At 47.0% G+C, this 17,199-nt stretch overlaps 1 protein-coding gene across 8 annotated transcripts in view; it reads left to right on the top strand.

The window, feature by feature from the left end:
• Positions 1–342: 342 nt before the first annotated feature.
• LOC105700201 (homeodomain-interacting protein kinase 2) overlaps positions 343–17,199 on the top strand; it is a 37,467-nt gene continuing 20,610 nt past the window's right edge. For all 8 annotated transcript variants that reach the window (XM_012425858.2, XM_023433783.1, XM_023433784.1 and 5 more), the window contains exons 1-2: positions 343–796; positions 15,303–15,684. In XM_012425858.2, the coding sequence (XP_012281281.1) occupies positions 15,373–15,684 (312 nt within the window). In that variant the 5' untranslated portion in view covers positions 343–796; positions 15,303–15,372. The remainder of the gene's footprint in view (positions 797–15,302; positions 15,685–17,199) is intronic.

Here is a 17,199-nt window from a genome sequence, read left to right on the forward strand (position 1 = left end):
TGCACGTTTCCAGCCCGTTACCCCGCGAGCCTGCCCGATTACCGGCGTGCTCGGGCCTGGGGCGACCTCCGCACGCTTCTCGTCGCCCGTTCAGCATGATAAGCCTCGGGAGGTCGTTCCTACCAGGCGAGGTCAGCGAGACCAGAAGTGGAGCGGCGACTCTCGGCCCGGAATCCGTCGCCTCCAACGGCGCTCGCGCCTGCGCGGGGCGCGCCGTCGCCGCCAGGCGGCGCCACGGCCGGCCGGGCCGCCGAGCGCCGGCGTAGGCCGCCGAGCCCACCCGAGTCCGGCCGACCCCGGCCGAGCGCGCCCGAGCGGCGCCCAGTCGGGCTCGAGCGAGTCCTCGATCGCGGAGTCACCGCGGACGTGCGCGCTGCGATCACGGAGCCCTCAGAGCAGCCAGGCCCGAGAGGATGAGAAGTCGGCCCGACTCGCGGTAGTCGGCGCGCCCCTCGGCCCCCTGCAGCTTCGCGAGTGTCCCGGCGGGCGAGGCGAGGACGCGCCCGCGACCGACGCACTCCCGGTGAGTTATGCTCTGCGCCCAGGCGGCCCTCCAGGCGCGCCAACGGTGGCCAGGACTCTGAGGCACCCCGGGAATCGGCCGAGGAGGCCGCGCGGACCCCGCGACGACGCGACTGGACCCGCCGCCGCACGAGAGGCCCCCGCAAGATGGCCGGGCCTCGCTGAGAGGCCGCCAGCACGGACGAGCCCGGACACCGCCGAGGCCCGGGCGAGGTCATGACGCTTTGAGGCGGCCCTGCCGACGCTCGCAGAGACACCGGCCACGCAGTGAGAGGTGAGTGGATGCCCTTCTTTCTTTACCTTCCTTCGCCGTGCCAGCGCGAAGGCGCGAGGTCGACCTACCCGACGGCACCGCTGCTCGCCGATAACTCCGAGTCCGCGACTTCGTACCTTGACCTCGCGAACTATCGAGAACTCGGACTTCGGTGCACCTGGAAGTTAGGTTATGTCGGCTCTCCTGAACGCCAGAAGTTGGGGCGACGGGTCGAGTACGGAACTTGTGATGGTACACGACCTGGGGACGCTCGAGAATTTAAATTCATAATCAGGGACTCTTATCTCGGGGAGACGCGTTATCTTGGAGAGAGAATTGGGAGTGTTTTTGGAATTAACCGAGTTCGGAGTCCTAGGTTAGGTTAGGGCGCCGTATGGTAGGGGACGAACCGGCCGACGGCGCGACTGTTGGACTTAATTCTTGGCTTCTATATTTTATCTTGGAAATTAAATGTTTACTTTTGGGGAATGGGAGTTAGGATATTGTTTGTCCATCGCGAGGCGTTGAAACCAGGAGTATGGCACGCGTAGATGGGCGACTAAGTCTATAATTCCTGATCTTGGCCCGTCCGAGAATTTCGGAATCGCGAAGGCAAGTTTGGACGCGTTTCCTACGAGCGACGAATGTTGGAATTAATTCTCGGCCTTTATATTTCATCTTGCAGATTAAACGTTAATTTTTTTACAAATAAGGGTTAAGTTATTTGTTTATCGCGTATGCAAGTTTGGACGCGTCGCGACGAGCGACGAATGTTGGAATTAATTCTCGGCCTTTATATTTCATCTTGCAGATTAAACATTAATTTTTTTAGAAATAAGAATTTAAGTTATTTGTTGTCTATCGCTTATGCAAATTTGGACGCGTTTCCTACAAGCGACGAATGTTGGAATTAATTCTCGGCCTTTATATTTCATCTTGCAGATTAAACGTTAATTTTTTTAGAAATAAGAGTTGTTATTTGTTGTCTATCGCGTATGCAAGTTTGGACGCGTTTCCTACGAGCGACGAATGTTGGAATTAATTCTCGGCCTTTATATTTCATCTTGCAGATTAAACATTAATTTTTTTAGAAATAAGAATTTAAGTTATTTGTTGTCTATCGCTTATGCAAGTTTGGACGCGTTTCCTACGAGCGACGAATGTTGGAATTAATTCTCGGCCTTTATACTTCACCCTGCAAACTAACCGTTCATTTCTTTCGGAATAGGAGTTAGTATACTTTTTGTCTGCGTATTCTTGAAGCGTTGAAACCAGGAGTGTGGCACGCGTAGATGGGCGACCAAGTCTAAAATTCCCGATCTTGGCCCATCCGAGAGTTTGGGAATCGCGGAGGCAGGTTTGGACGCGTCTCCGACGAGCCGCGGTATATTTGGAAGTTAGGTTATGTCGACTCTTCTGAACGCCGGAAGTCGAGCCGACGGGTCGAGTTCGTGGACTTGTACTTATCCACGATTTGAGGTTATCCGAGATTCGAGATTCATAATCAGGGACTCTTATCTAGCGGAGAAGTCTTAAGGAGATAAATGGGAGGCTGTTTTCAGGACAAGCCGGGTTCTAGGTTAGGTTAGGCCGTCCATAAACAAGGAAGGCCGACTTTGGCCAGACGTGAATCTCAAATCCAACGTATATTCTTTTAGAAACTCGAGGGTACAGTTTTGGAATATAAGATTCCTGCTTCTTTGGTTCCCCGCAAAGAGTATAAAAAATCTTATGGTAGCGAGAAGATCCTGTCTACGTGGCGGTTGCGATTAAACCGGGAAAAAATGACTGCATCGTAGTTAGGGAAATCATCATCGTAAAGTATTATATATATATATATACAGCTGTTTATTAATTTCTTTTTTATTATGAAACTCGGTAGAGTTTCGCGCCAAGTGCAAGCGCTTAAAGATCATAGCGTTATTAATGTAACGCAGTCTGGGATTTTTAGCCTGGTGAAACTGGACAGAAAATGTCATTCTCTGAACCTCTCGAATGAGTAATGTCAACTTTGACCGGGTAATCGAGATTGGAATATTGTTCCGCGTTTTATTAAGCAATTAACGAAATACACTTATACACCCTGAGAGAAAAGAAATTCATGGAACCGAAGGAATATTTTGTTCACTCCAAGAATAATTACTTGACTCAAATTAATTGTCATAATTACGGATTAACGTTGCGTCCAGTTTCGTTGGGTTTATTCCAGTCAGATATTCTTTGAATTACCAAAATATTTCTTTGTCTTTTTTTTTTTTTTTTTCGCTGTGTAGAGAATTTACAGTCCAAGCTACTCCTGGCAGGTAGCGATGGTCTTACAATTTTTACACGACCAAGCCAAGACCGATTTTGCTCATCACTGTAGGAAACTATCGGGACTTATCCTCTTCCTATCGGGAGGGATCCCTTGGGATCCTCCATGGGTCGACCCATCTCAGGGATGGAAACCCGGCCTATGCGGTTCTCGTATTCAAAAGGAAACGGCTCCTCGTCCTGGCTATCCACCTCCTGTAATATCCCCTCGGACCTGGGGTACCTGTTGGGTACCTTGGTACCTGAGAGAGGCTTTCCTACCGGCAATCATTTCCTACCCTGGTAGGTTTTAATGTCCTTCCGTAATCTCGCCGTAAATATTTTTCAACTATTTTTCTGTACGTGAGAGTGCATTGCCGTTTCCTGCTTTGGCGGGGCAGGAAAATTTCAATTACGAGGACAGGTACAAGGTTAAGGGAGGGCATCGAAAATTTCCAGGGTTAATGGTATTATCTTTGTCCTGGACGAGGTTTAGTGTCCTTTAATCTTGCCGTAAATATTATTTTTGAGCCATTCTATTTTTCGTACGTGAGAGTGCATCGACGTTTGCTATTTTGGGAGGCAGGAAAATTTCAATTACGAGAAAGGTACAAGGTTAAGGGAGCGCATCGAAAATTTCCAGGGTTAATGGTATTGTCTTTGTCCTGGAAAGTTTTCCTGGACGAGGTTTAGTGTCCTTTAATCTCGCCGTAAATATTATTTTTGAGCCATTCTATTTTTTGTACGTGAGAGTACATCCGCGTTTGCTATTTTGGGAAGGCTGAAAAATTTCAATTACGAGGAAAGATGTAAGATTAAAGGAGGGCATCAACAATTTCAAGAAACCAGGCATTCTGGAAAAATGTCCTGACCAAGGAAAATCCACCGTCTCCCTCTAATCTCGCCGTGCATATTATTATCGAGGCATTCTATTTCTTCTCCGTCCAGATTTCGATTACAAGGGAATGTATAGTAGCAAGGGAAGACATTTTGAAGTGTCGCATGGGGTCCTGAAAAACCGAAGGAAAATATTCCGCTGTCCTTAGGATTAAGGTGACCACGCGAGTTACGATACCTGCGATAACTGTGCCCATAATTATGAAAGTGGTCTAAGTGATATATTTTTTGTTTCGAAATTACATTGAATTAATTTCGTTTGAAATAATATGGCGTGAAATAACTGATACTCATTTTTTTTTTTTTAATTTTGACTTAGACCACTTTCATAATTATGGGCACAACTGTGCAGTTAAATCGAGTCGTACAGCGTCCACGGTTAGATCCTCTCGAACTTATCGCTACGATTTGTCGTTTCGATGGCTCTTCTCTTTCTTTCCCTCTCTCTCTCTCTCTTTCGTTCCTTGACGCGGGTATCCAGGAATCTCGGCGGTCGAAAGAAACGCCGCAATCGCGGCTGCGTTTCTTAGGCGACGACGACGTCTCGAGGCGAGTCGCCTGATTTAATCCTGGCCGAGATTCAGAGATCCGGAGGTGGAGCCTCGCGTCAACAACTGCCGCCGACCGAAGTGTGTCCGCGTCCCCTCTTTGCTCCTACGATTTCTTGAAAAGTCGAGCCGCGAGACTCGGTATTTTCGGAGAAAGCGGAATCCGCGAGCGTCATCCGCCCCGCGGAAATCTTCTCGGGATAATCGTAGGAATTTATTTTGAGCCCCGGCCAAGGTTTATCGGCGATCAGCTGTCTTTCTTACGGAGACTTCGGTTTACAAGGGTAGGGACTTATGGGACTTATCATGGGACGAGTTCTACGGGACTTGCCGAGGAAACGTGAGAGGGATCCGGAAATATATTCGAGGCGGTCCCAAATGGACGTTCGCGGAATTCCCAAATTCTTCCTAATGGATGCAACTTGATTCCCTCGAGCGAGTCCTTGCAATTTAAGAACGAGACGGTTTGCTCCTTAATGTGCGAAAATTCACTGAGAGCTTAATTTTGACCTCGATTAAGGATTACGGCGGTATCTTGTACTTTTAATTTGCGAATTAATTAAAATGAGGATATTTTTTCATGTCCTAGCGAATGATATAATCGTTTCCTTATTTTCACAAGGATCCTTGCAATCTAAGGTACGGGACGGTTTCTTCCTTGACGTGCGAAAATTCACTGAGAGCTCAATTTCGACCCCGATTAAGGATTATGGTGGTATCTTGTACTTTTAATTTGCGAATTAATTAAAATGAGGACATTTTTTTCATGTCCTAGCAGATTACATGATCGTTTCCTTATTTACACAAGGATCCTTGCAATTTAAGGAACGAGGCGGTTTGCTCCTTGACGTGCGAAAATTCACTGAGAGCTTAATTTCGACCCCGATAAAGGATTATGGTGGTATCTTGTACTTTTAATTTGCGAATTAATTGAAATGAGGACATTTTTTCATGTCCTAGCGAATGATATAATCGTTTCTTTATTTTCATAAGGATCCTTGCTATCTATGAACGGGACGGTTTCCTCCTTGATATGCGTAAATTCACTGAGAGCTTAATTTTTACCTCGATTAAGGATTATGGTGGTATCTTGTATTTTTAATTTGCGAATTAATTAAAATGACATTTTTTTCATGTCTTAGCAGATTGCATGATCGTTTCCTTATTTACACAAGGATCCTTGCAATTTAAGGAACGAGGCGGTTTGCTCCTTGACGTGCGAAAATTCACTGAGAGCTCAATTTCGACCTCGATTAAGGATTACGGTGGTATCTTGTACTTCTAATTTGCGAATTAATTAAAATGAGGAAAATCTCCTTCCCCCTCAGGGATGGAATTTATCGTCTCATAATTTTTGCGCTGGTCCTCGTAGTTTTATTTCACGTATCACCGAGGTCGAAGGAATTAATAAATTTAACCATGCCCTTCGCCGTTGAAGAACCACCTCTCGACAAAAATCGAAAAAACTGGGTTCGTGCTTAGATTCATCGACACTCATCATTCATTCGCACGCGAAGACAGATTTATTTAGAGGAAATATTGATTCGACGTCACGCCGGCGTGCGTGTTGTATAAACGAGGTCGGACTTATGAAAGAAATAGAATAAAAAAAAAAAATGAAACAGTTGAAAAAGAAATAGGATTTCACCTCGGAGATGGCGAAGGGTTAGGGTAAAGGGCGGAAATTCGGAGTGCTGCCCCGACGACGGGAAACGGATTCCTCGGCCGACGTCGCGGAGGCGTTAAAAAATGGCGGCGTTACGGGGGAAAAAAAAAAAATTGCGAGGCCGCCTCCGAGACGGCACGTGGTCCGTAAAATTCCGCTGTCGGAAATATGTTTAGCGGTGTCCACGCACCGAATCGATACGCGCGCACACGCTCGCCCCGATAAATTGCGTCACTCGCAAAAATTCGTCGACTCGGCGCCATCTCGAGTCGAAACTCTTCGATGGCCCCAAAAAAACTGAAACTTCCCTCCCGAACAAAAGGATCGAGCTCGACCGATTAAACATTCAACGCGTACGGATATTTATACACAGCTGGAAAATTTGGAAATCCCGTATGAGACGAGTATACCCACTTTTTTTTTAAGGGTAACGTCAGAAATTTACGAGAGCAGTTTACATATTTTTTGGGTTACACGTATTTTATTTATATATATATATTTTTTTTAGTTTCTCGCACGAATCGAGCTCGACTGATTATAAATTCGGGGCGTACGGATATTATACACCGTTGAAAAAAAGCGCGAAACATTTGGAAATCGCATGTGGCAAGAGTATACCATTTTTTTTTTTAGGCGGTTCCGTATCGTTTTTGAATGATATATATGGTTTTTGATTACGTATATATATATTTTTTTTGTTACATTTCATTCGCGAAGTCGACGAGGGCGAAGTCCGGGAATGCACTGGCCGATTTACACAATTTCCGAGTTTTTTTTTTTTTTTTACGCAATCCTCCCTCTCTCTCCCTCTTGCGGTTTCCACGTGGCCTCCGCCTCGCTCCGTTCTTCTCGTTTCCTCACCTGCGATTCGACCAACCTTTGCTCACCGAAATCTTCTCGTTCACCTGGGGTCCACTTGCGAAGGGAAAAGTTGGAAATTCGCGGCGGGATTATAGCCGTCTGCAGTCACGACGTCGCCGTGCGACGCCGATTCGCGGCTCTTATCTCGAGATCTGCGAAATAAAAAAGAAATCAACCGTTCCTCTTATTCTCGCGTTATCAATATTTCCCTGTTTTCGTTTGATTTAAATACTCTCGTAGTTGCTCATTAATCTTCATTAACACCGAGATTCTCGAAAATTCACTCGCCGTTCATTTTTATCTCATTATCACTCTCTCTCTCTCTCTCTCTCTCCCCTTTCTCTGAATTACTCGCATGGACGTGGCGCTCCAATCTGTTATCAGGAATTTTGTTAATTACGAAAATCTTACCCTGAGAAAAAGATAGAATTGGTTGACTGATAGAAATATGCACCGATACGACAAAATCCTGTGATCAAGTATGTGCGAAGAAATGTCAGTAGGTGTAAATGACGTTCGTTTAAATCATATTTGATTTTTTATTCTCAACGAAATAATTGGTTCTTGCAATTATACATGATTCGGGTAATGATATAAACGTTTCGCTCGTTCTGGACCACCTACGACCGGTCGCGGAAATTCGGGACGTGTCCGACCTATCGCGGCGCCGATAACGACGCTTTCGACAACGGCCCGTTAAGTGGCGTTTAATTATTTTTATCATTTTTTTTTCCCCCCACTTTTTCTTTTAAATCCGGTGAAACGTTTCGCTCAGTTTGGACCACCTGCGAGCGGTTGCGGAAATTCGCGACGTGTCCGACCTATCGCGGCGCCGATAACGATGCTTTCGACAACAACGGCATTATATGCCGTGCACCGTTATTTTAATTTTAATTTTAATTCGTTTTATCATCTTTTTTCCCCGCAATTTTTTCTTTGAATCCGTTGAAACGTTTCTCTCAGTTTGGACCACCTGCGAGCGGTCGCGGAAATTCGTGACGTGTCCGACCTATCGCGGCGCCGATAACGATGCTTTCTACAACAACGGCCTTTTATGTCGCGCACCTGGTCGTGTTTCGTGTCCCGGTCGGGTTCGCAGCCGGTTCCTTCGTATGCCTGACCGTTTCGCCCTCGATCGGTCGAGATAACTCGTGAAAATCCCCGATAACGGCGGTATATCGCGCTATCCGGGATCGCACCTTGAGAGTCGATGACGTTAGTCCGGGCGGCGGTTCCAGACATCGGAGGAGAAGTCTTATCGTCCAGACGTCAGGGAACTCGACGCCCGTGGAAATAGTTAACTCGATAACCACGGTCGAAAATCCTCGGAAAGATATATACNTATATGTCCACAGTGAGAGGAAAATTTCGTAAATTCCATGAATAATTATTTCTCGCGAGAAATACAAAAATAAGTCGGATGCTTCGTTTAGGAATAGTGACAATTTATTTGAGCTTGAGTTAATGGGATATATTTGGTTTTTACGCGATGTGAGGGTCGAGTTGAGCACCGCCGGACGTTTACGTCGCATTCTTTCTGGGACGACGGAGGGGCCTTCTGTCCCGGCGCGCGACGCTCATTCAATCTCCTATCGCTGAATTTTCCCTCCTTTGTCGCGCCTTTTCCCGGGCCGAGGGTTTTCCCCGAAAAACGTTTCGTCCCCAACGATTCAGGGGCATGAATCGCGCAGAAAAACCCAACCATTCGCTTTTGGCATTCTTGCGAAGAGGACGACCAGAGGCGTCCTCGTCTTTGGAGCGCCGCCATCTTGCGTTGTGCAATCGTTTCGGGTAATGAATATTAGAGAGCGAGGAAAGAAACGCGATATTATTTTAACTAATTTTAACATTTAATATCTCCATGGCCGAATTCGGTCCGTACATCCCATGTTCATTTCATGGTTTTTTTTTTTTTCCTTCGAGCTCCCATTCGACCGCCATGAGCGACGCGTTGGGAACCGCTTGAAGCTGGCCCCAGAGGGGTCCGATTCGCTCTGTCCTCCTCGCACCTTCGCGCCTGCCCATGCGTCCGTCTCTCTCCGATCCGGAGCAGCGGTGAAAGGCCGCTCCGAAAACTGGCCCGAAATCCGGGAAAAACCGACGTCGTGGCCTCTCTATCTGGCGATAACGATCGACGATGACTTCCAACCTAACTTCGTCGTTATACTTTTCCTTGGTTCCTTGGTTTCCCTTCTTTTTTTTATTCGTCGCATGAAAGTCCGCCTTACGCGCCTCGCGAAGTGGCGCTTTCTTAATCACGGTATGGCGGCGCGCGATATCGGCGGGATTCCTCCTGGCCTCGATCTAAAATTACCGCCGGTGCCGTTTTTTTTTCTTTTTTTTTTCTTTCTTTTTTACGCCGCGGAGAGATCGGGAAATCTTCCGTTCCCGACTTTAAACCAGGAATTCGGGAATCGGGGGATAAATTGCACCGGATATTTCTGCGAAATGTTTTTTTTTTATCCCCCTCCATTTTGGAAATTCGGGGCGATAAATGTTTAACGCGCCAAAGTGGTCGCGGGGGTAATTATTTTTATTTTAGAACCGGGGTAATAATGCCACGGACTCGGTTGTGCATAATTACTGAGGGTTAAGACTGCAGTCGTATCGACGGGAGGCAGAATATGGGGTGCTGGTGAGCGAAATTCTCGTTGACGGACTCGAGGCAGCGACGCCGGGATCGCTTCCCGGACGCGGTTAACCGATTTCCCGGTACAGGCGAAACGATCGCCGATTCGACCAGGTTTTCGCTGACTGTAAGAGAACGGGATCACAATCGCTCTAACTCCGATTCGGCGAGCGGTCGTCAACGGTCTCCGTATGTAGGCTGAGGATCGACGCGAAGCCAATATGGCGGCGCACTTTTGGGAAATATCGCTCTTCCTTCAATTAACCGAAGCCGATTGAAATTGATTTCTTCTTTTTTTTTTACTGCGAAAGTTTCCGACGTTTCAATGGTATTTCATGGTTAAGGGAGAGGGACTGAAAGGGGAAGTGAATAAAAAAACGTTGACGGAGGAAATCGTTCCACCTGGGCGAAGCACGCTCCTGCCCCTGCGCCGTGGATTTTCCGCGGGGCGGCGGGGGTATATAAAGCGCGGCGCCCTCGCCGGTCGCGGCGCAGTCTCCCTCTAGCCGTCCGGGGAAACGGACGCGGGCGGTCGATCGTCGATTCGACCAGGTTTTCACTACTGTCCACACAGCGGGATTACAGTCGCTCTAAATCCGATTCGACGAGTGGTCGCTAACGGTCGCGGCTCTCCATATGTAGGCCGAGGATCGGCGTTCTTGGAATACGTCAATTAACCTAAACCGCTCGAAATTGGTATTTTTTTTTTATTATTGCGGAAAATTTCCGACGTTTCGATGGTTTTCATGTTTAAGGGAGAGATATTGAAAGAAGGGAATAAAAAAAGAAAATCGTTCCACCGGGCCGAATGCTTCTCTCTGCGTCGTGGATTTTCTGCGGGGCGGCGGGGGTATATAAGCGCGGCGTTCTCGCCGGTCGCGGCGCAGTCTCCCTCGGGTCGCCCGGGGGAGCGGACGCGGAGTCACGCGGGCGGTCGATCGTCTCGGGGGTCGGCCACGTGACCGCTGTGGGAAGCCGCTTTGACGTCCAGTCTACGCGGCTTTTTTACCGGATGACGCACTCCGGACCGTTTACTCTTTGCAGTCACGTCCTCCCACTCGGACGGGGTTCAGGAGTTTCCTTGACCGCGTCGACACACGCGAGGGTTTTCCTACGCTGCTGGCTGATTAATTTGCTTGACTCATCGAACGGTATATGCCGTACGGCAAGGCGGACACCGCGAGAGGCACCCCGCTCGCTTCGACCGACTGCCTAAGGGTCTCTTTACAGCCATCGAATCGAGAAACTCTTACAAGTTTCCGCTGAAAATGTTTTAAATAGGAAAATCCATTTCTTAGCCACGTCGAGTCGAGGAACTTTTCTTCCCGGAAATTTGACTCCCCTCCCCGATTTTATTTAAACCGCTCAATGGCGCCTGTTTAATGTAAACCCCCCTCAACCTCGCGCACGTGGACGTTTTTTTTCTTCTTGTTCTCTTTTTTTCCACCAACACTCGGGAGAAAAAATAACGATTGCTTTAAGAAGCTCGACGATACCCGGAAATCGCGCGTCTGCTCCAATTTTTGTTCCCAGAAAGAGATCATCCGTTTAAACCGCGTTTACCGCTCTCGACACGTGCGGTTATAATGTGGGTGAAAAACTATAAATTACTAGCTGCGTTTGAACATAACTTTTTTTTTTTTTTTAAAGCGCTCACGGTGGCAATGGCTGTCGAAAATATTCAACACCCCGTATCTGACCGTTTTAAATAGTTTGTACTGTTTTAATTGGAACTTCTCGAGCTCCTTATTGCGACATGCAAGTGACGTCAAACAGAAGATTCACGTTCGCGAATCTTTTCCCGGAACTGTCCCGAATCTTTCGAAACAATGTGCAGGCTATAAGGAAGGTCCGGATATTCATGAAATATTATTATTTTATTTTTTGTAATTTATTCTTCTACATTTTCAAATGTCAAATTTTTCTAAAAAATGAAATTTTATGGGTACTCCATGTTCCTTGTAGTCTGTATAACCACATTAAGTTGAAAACGATTCGGTACATCTTGTTTCCAGATTGACCCCTCGGATGTCGGTTTCGTACCGCCTTAAGGTCGGGCTTCAGAAAAATTCTACTACTACGCCATTACCTTGCATTGAATTCTACACGGCCGGGACAGAAGGACATGGTCGGGGGGGCGTAAATAAAAAATACCTTGATGACGGCGCAGAAGCGGCGGGGACAATCGCCGCTTCGGGAAATATTTATCTCCGGGTACGCAGCGCGCGTCAATATTATTTTCCTCGTAAAATTTTCGCTACCGCTCGCGCCTCTCGGCCTTAAGTGGGTCGTTTGCGTCGGCTTTAACGAACCCCTTGTTGAACCGAGCTAAGAATTATTATTCAATAAATTTTGCCTTCGTGCGCCTCGCCGTGAGCGCGTTATATATCCCGGTGACGAGTGCCGAGATGCGCAACTCGTCGATTCCCCCGAAGGGAAAAGGCGAAAGGGTCCCGAGGGACTCTCCGAGGGAAATCGCGGGAAGAGGCGGAGAAAATCCCGGGAAGAAGCGGGGAAAATTGCCCGGCGCATGCGCCGAGAAAAAACGGAAGACATTGCTCTAGGAGTGAAGATCATTGCCGATAGGATTTTCATCTCGCTGAAAGTGCTGTACTGACGGCAAATTGTTTGCAATTTTACGAAATGAGGGCCCGAGACCGTGCTTGATAAATTATCGGATAAATTTGTCCTAACGACGGGCGAGAAAAAAAAAAAAAAATGAGTTAATTGTTAACGCGCGCAGAAGAAGAATTCACAGGTACGAGAGATTTTACGTGTCACGGCAGCCAACTAATAAATGCTATATTCTTTTTTGGCAACAACAAATTGCATGTCACTCGTTCCTTTGAGCTGGGACGACGGTATTTCTTGGCTGCAACAAATTCATTTGCTAATTTAGCATGCACTCGGTTTCTGAGGAAAGCTCCCCAATGGTTACATCTAAGATTCCATGTAATTGCAAACTTTTTCCTGTCGGTGGGATTGTTATTGCAGGAAGAGCAAAACTTTATCGGTAATGCTGTTTCTTTGCTAAAAGTGCAAATGTCTTCTTTTCTTTTTTCTTTTTTTCTGTGCACGCGATATGGGCAACACGCGGTTGTCGTTAGTAAAGAATATTGCAGCCGTGGATATTGAATACAGTTTGTTAATAAGGCAGAGATACATGTCCGCGAAAGAATTGTTAGGCCATTTTTATGTGTCTTATATTTGTTGGAAATTTTTCATTATGGCCGAATTGTTTTTCCTACGCCCAAGCGGCCCTTCTTTCTCGGCGCGCACAAAAGAAGGGCCCGAAATGCCGGGACGGGAATTTCGGGACGCGAACGAGTGAAGGGAGCCGACCGAAACCCGCAAAGTGGACAGAGGAGCTCGTTCGAGGGTTTTCGGGGCCAGGTGGAGTGAGTTTGGGGCCCGAGGGGTCCTCCATTTCGCACAGGGCCCGTTTTCGCTCGGAACCTTTGGCTTCGCAACGGGCACCGAGTTTGGTTTTAGCTCGGGACCCTTTTTCGCATAGAGTTCGGCATTATCCCGAAGCTCTCCTCTTCATACAAGGCCCATTTTCGCATAGGTCCCTACTGACCCATGGGACCTTTTTTTATTCTCACGAGGCCCATTTTCGCACGGTGCCCCGTTTCAGCCTAAAGCCTTCCCTCTCTCCCAAGGCCCATTTTCGTTTAAGTCCCAACTTCTGCATAGGGCCCCGTGTGGACCGAGATTTTCCCCCAGGGCATTTTCGCTTTGAACTTGATTTTCCCTTGGACTCCCATTTTATCTTGCAACCTTCCTTTTCACATAAGGCCCATTTTCCCAGTGCTCCGCCTTTTCCCTTAAAACCCCCATTTTCGCACAGAGCTTCGTTTTAGCTTGGCACCATTTTTCCCCGGGGGCCTATTTTTGCATGAGTCCCTGTTTATCTTGCAACCTTCCTTTTCACATAAGGCCCATTTTCCCAGTGTTTTCCCTTTTCCTTTAAAACCCCCATTTTTCGCATAGAGCCCCGGTTTAGCTTGGCATCTTTTTTCCCTGGGGATCTATTTTTGCACCAGTCCCTGTTTTATCTTGCAGCCTTCCCTTTCACATAAGGCCCATTTTCCCAGCGCCTTCCCTTTTCCCTTAAAACCCCCATTTTCATCGAAGCCCCATTTTTCGCACAGAGCCCCATTTTAGCTTGGCATTTATTTCTTCGCACAGAGCCCCGTTTTGGCTTGGCATCTTTTTCTTCGCATAGGGCCCATTTTTCCACAGGGCCGATGAGGCCCCGAGTGCCGACTGGGAAACGCTAACGTACCTCAACCCTGACACTATTCTTAGATTTGTTTGATTCCCTTTCTCTCGGGTTACGGCAAGGACGCCTCGCCGGCGCGGCCGCGATCGGGCCTCGATTTATTCGTCCAACTGGAAAGGACTCCTTCTTTTCGCTCGTTTCTTCGCGTGTCCGCTCCATTGCGATGCATCGACGTCGCAGCCTCGCAAACGAGCGCTTTGACGCCGACTTCCGGCTTCGCCGTGTCGAAATACACGGCCGACGATTTGACGTGCCCGGACTTATACATATGCATGACGGGATATTTATTATTCCTATCCGCGATCGTGTAACGATGTGTATTTCTTCTTCTTTTTTTTTTTACCCACCCTTTTTCGTCATTGTGCGCTAACGGATCGAGTCGTTACACTTCCGGATAATCGTTTAGAATTTTTCATCTCGAGCTGTGCTTGCTAGCCGGCTAAAGTCTGCAATGCCCACGAGATGTAAAATGTATGTGTTACGGTGAAACACCGAAATCTGGAGAATGTCGACTTTCACCGGTGAATGTCAACATTCACAGTCGCTTAGTGTATGTCCGAAATATTTGCTAAATACCCTTATTTTTGACTTACACAGGTAAATGTTGACATTCACCGGTGTGTGATTGGCATATGCATTCGAATAAATTGGACGCAACGTTTCCTCGGAATTGCGACAATTCATCGCGAGTTTACTCGAGTCAAATGATTGTTCCTTGAATTAAGGAAATATTTCTACGGTTCGATCAATTTCCATTCTCGGGTCGTGATCTTACGTCGCGTTTCTAATTCCGTGAAATTACACGATTTATATGTGAATTTGAGACCTTTTTCACCTATGTGGTGAATTTATGATGTATGTAGAAAATGTTGAAATTACCTTAGAAATATTGTAAGGTGACGGGTGTTATAATATATATTTTTAATTTTTTTTATCTTTTGGCAGCGTCAGGGTGGCTAGGGACTTACGACTACGACTGAGGCGGTTTCCAGTAATTCCGTGAAATTACACGATTTATATGTGAATTCGAGACCCTACGTGGTGAATTTATGATATATGTCGAAAATGTTGAAATTACCTTAGAAATATTATAAGGTGACGGGTGTTACAATATATATTTTTAATTTTTTTTTATCTATTGGCAGCGTCGGGGTGGCAAGGGACTTACGACTACGACTGAGGCGGTTTCCAGTAATTCCGTGAAATGACACGATTTATATGTGAATTCGAGACCCTACGTGGTGAATTTATGATGTATCTCGAAATGTTTTCGAGGTTTTTATTATCGGGATTTCGTCGAGAGGATTTCTCGAAAGAGGCATTAACGTGATCTTCGTGTCTGGTTTCAGCGCCGATGCCCTCCCGCGAGGCGTGCGGAGGTGAGAGTTAACGGCGAACCGCAACCTGGTCCTTCAGGGGATGTGTGACATGTTCATCCAGGCACAGCAGACGAGCAGCGTCAACGGCAGCAGCAACATCGCTCACCACCACACGAAGAAGCGCAAGCTGGACTACAACATCAGCCAGCCGGTGATACAACACGCGCAGGTCCAGTCGACCAGCGACTACCAGTTGGACAATCCCGGGCTGCAACGGTACTCCGTAAGCGGTACCAACGCCGCCTTCGGCTCGCTGCACAATAATGCACTGCAGAAGAGCCCGAGCCAGCAGACTCTGGTGCGCGCCTCCACGATCAAGCTCCTAGACACGTACCAACGTTGCGGCCAGAAGGTAGCCACCCTGCCGGAGGCCGGTCCGAAAATGAAACCGGGGAAGAAAAACGAACACATGTCCCATATTCATTGTTAGAAGAATGTAGACCCAGTCTTGGTACACTAACGGACATGAATGCCTTCCCACCATACATTGGCAGCACAATATCAGTAAGGAAGGCGTTCATGTCCGCTACTGTACATACGCTTACTATGAGATATCTCGTTAGTTGGCAGTGTATGGGTTAAGGTGAAGTTAAACACCCCCCCTCAAATCTGTCGATTCGAATAAGACACTTTGGTTTTTTAAGGGTATTGGGTAGAACTGCCTGAAACTTTGACACGTGACGTTCACGAAGGCGTTCATGTCCGCCACTGTACATACGCTTACTACGAGATATCTCGTTAGTTGGCAGTGAATGGGTTAAGGTGAAGTTAAACACCCTCCTCAAATCAGTCGATTCGAATAAGACACTTTGGTTTTTTAAGGGCATTTGGTAGAACTGCCCGAAACTTTGACACGTGACTCGTGAGCGCACCTAGGAATTATCCTGACACTTTGAATATTATTTCTGAAGGAATTTTCTTAACTTAGGATAGACCAGGACCAAGTTGGCGTCGAGCTATCTCATATTTCGATCGATATTATATTATTGAGGGCTCTATATGAAAATCGAAAGGGTCAGGACCATTGTATGAGAATTTAGAACACTCTGGTAATCGATAAACTCCCGTTTGAGCGGGTTAAAGTAAAAAAAAAAATTGTCTTATGTGATTCTATGCTAAAACGGTGGTAACCGTGATATCTCGGAGTGATAATTTAGTTGACAGAATTTTTACTTCGATTTCTTTATAATTATTGTACGAATACGACAGATGGAGTATGCCATTTAGGAGAATACTCGATATAATTCGACACAGCCGTCAATATTAAAACCAACGTCGGCAACGTAGGTACTTAGAGAAACCTTTTTTACCGGCGTCGATCAAGTTCCTCTAGGTGTTTCACTTCACCTTAACGCGATGCGAAAGCGTTTCCCGAGGCGTCTCGTTTGTAACACTTTTCCCCGAACTAGGTATACCGAATCGCTTGAAACATTTTGTTATTCGGTCTTTCGGCTTTTCTTATGTCGTCTGAAAAATATGTGGAATCGGTATGTAACGAGTTTCTTCACGACGAATACTCTTACGGTTTGAATTTGGAACGCCACCTGGCGGAGGAGAATTATGATCTTTTTTTTTTATCCGACGCGATAGGCGGCGTTACGATCGAGCGGACTCGAAAGTCGGCGGCGCTCCTTAATGGAGGCGCGGAAAAATCGCTTTCCGTAGCCACGGGCTCGGTGGAGCCTCCGAGAGAAAACGAGAGAGTCGTTTTAACGGCACCGCAAGATGGCGACGTTAAACGGTCTGGTTGCCGGCTCGAAGCGATCCCTCGTGGCCGTGGAAATAACGAAGGGCGTGAGCCCGAAAGGCCCCTCGCTTTTTTAAGGGGATCCGAAAGTGGCATCCGAGGGCTCAATCGTTCGTGGCA

This window comes from Orussus abietinus, unplaced genomic scaffold, assembly GCF_000612105.2.
Source record: "Orussus abietinus isolate OABI.00-Male unplaced genomic scaffold, Oabi_2.0 scaffold29, whole genome shotgun sequence".
Taxonomy (NCBI): Eukaryota; Metazoa; Arthropoda; class Insecta; order Hymenoptera; family Orussidae; genus Orussus; species Orussus abietinus.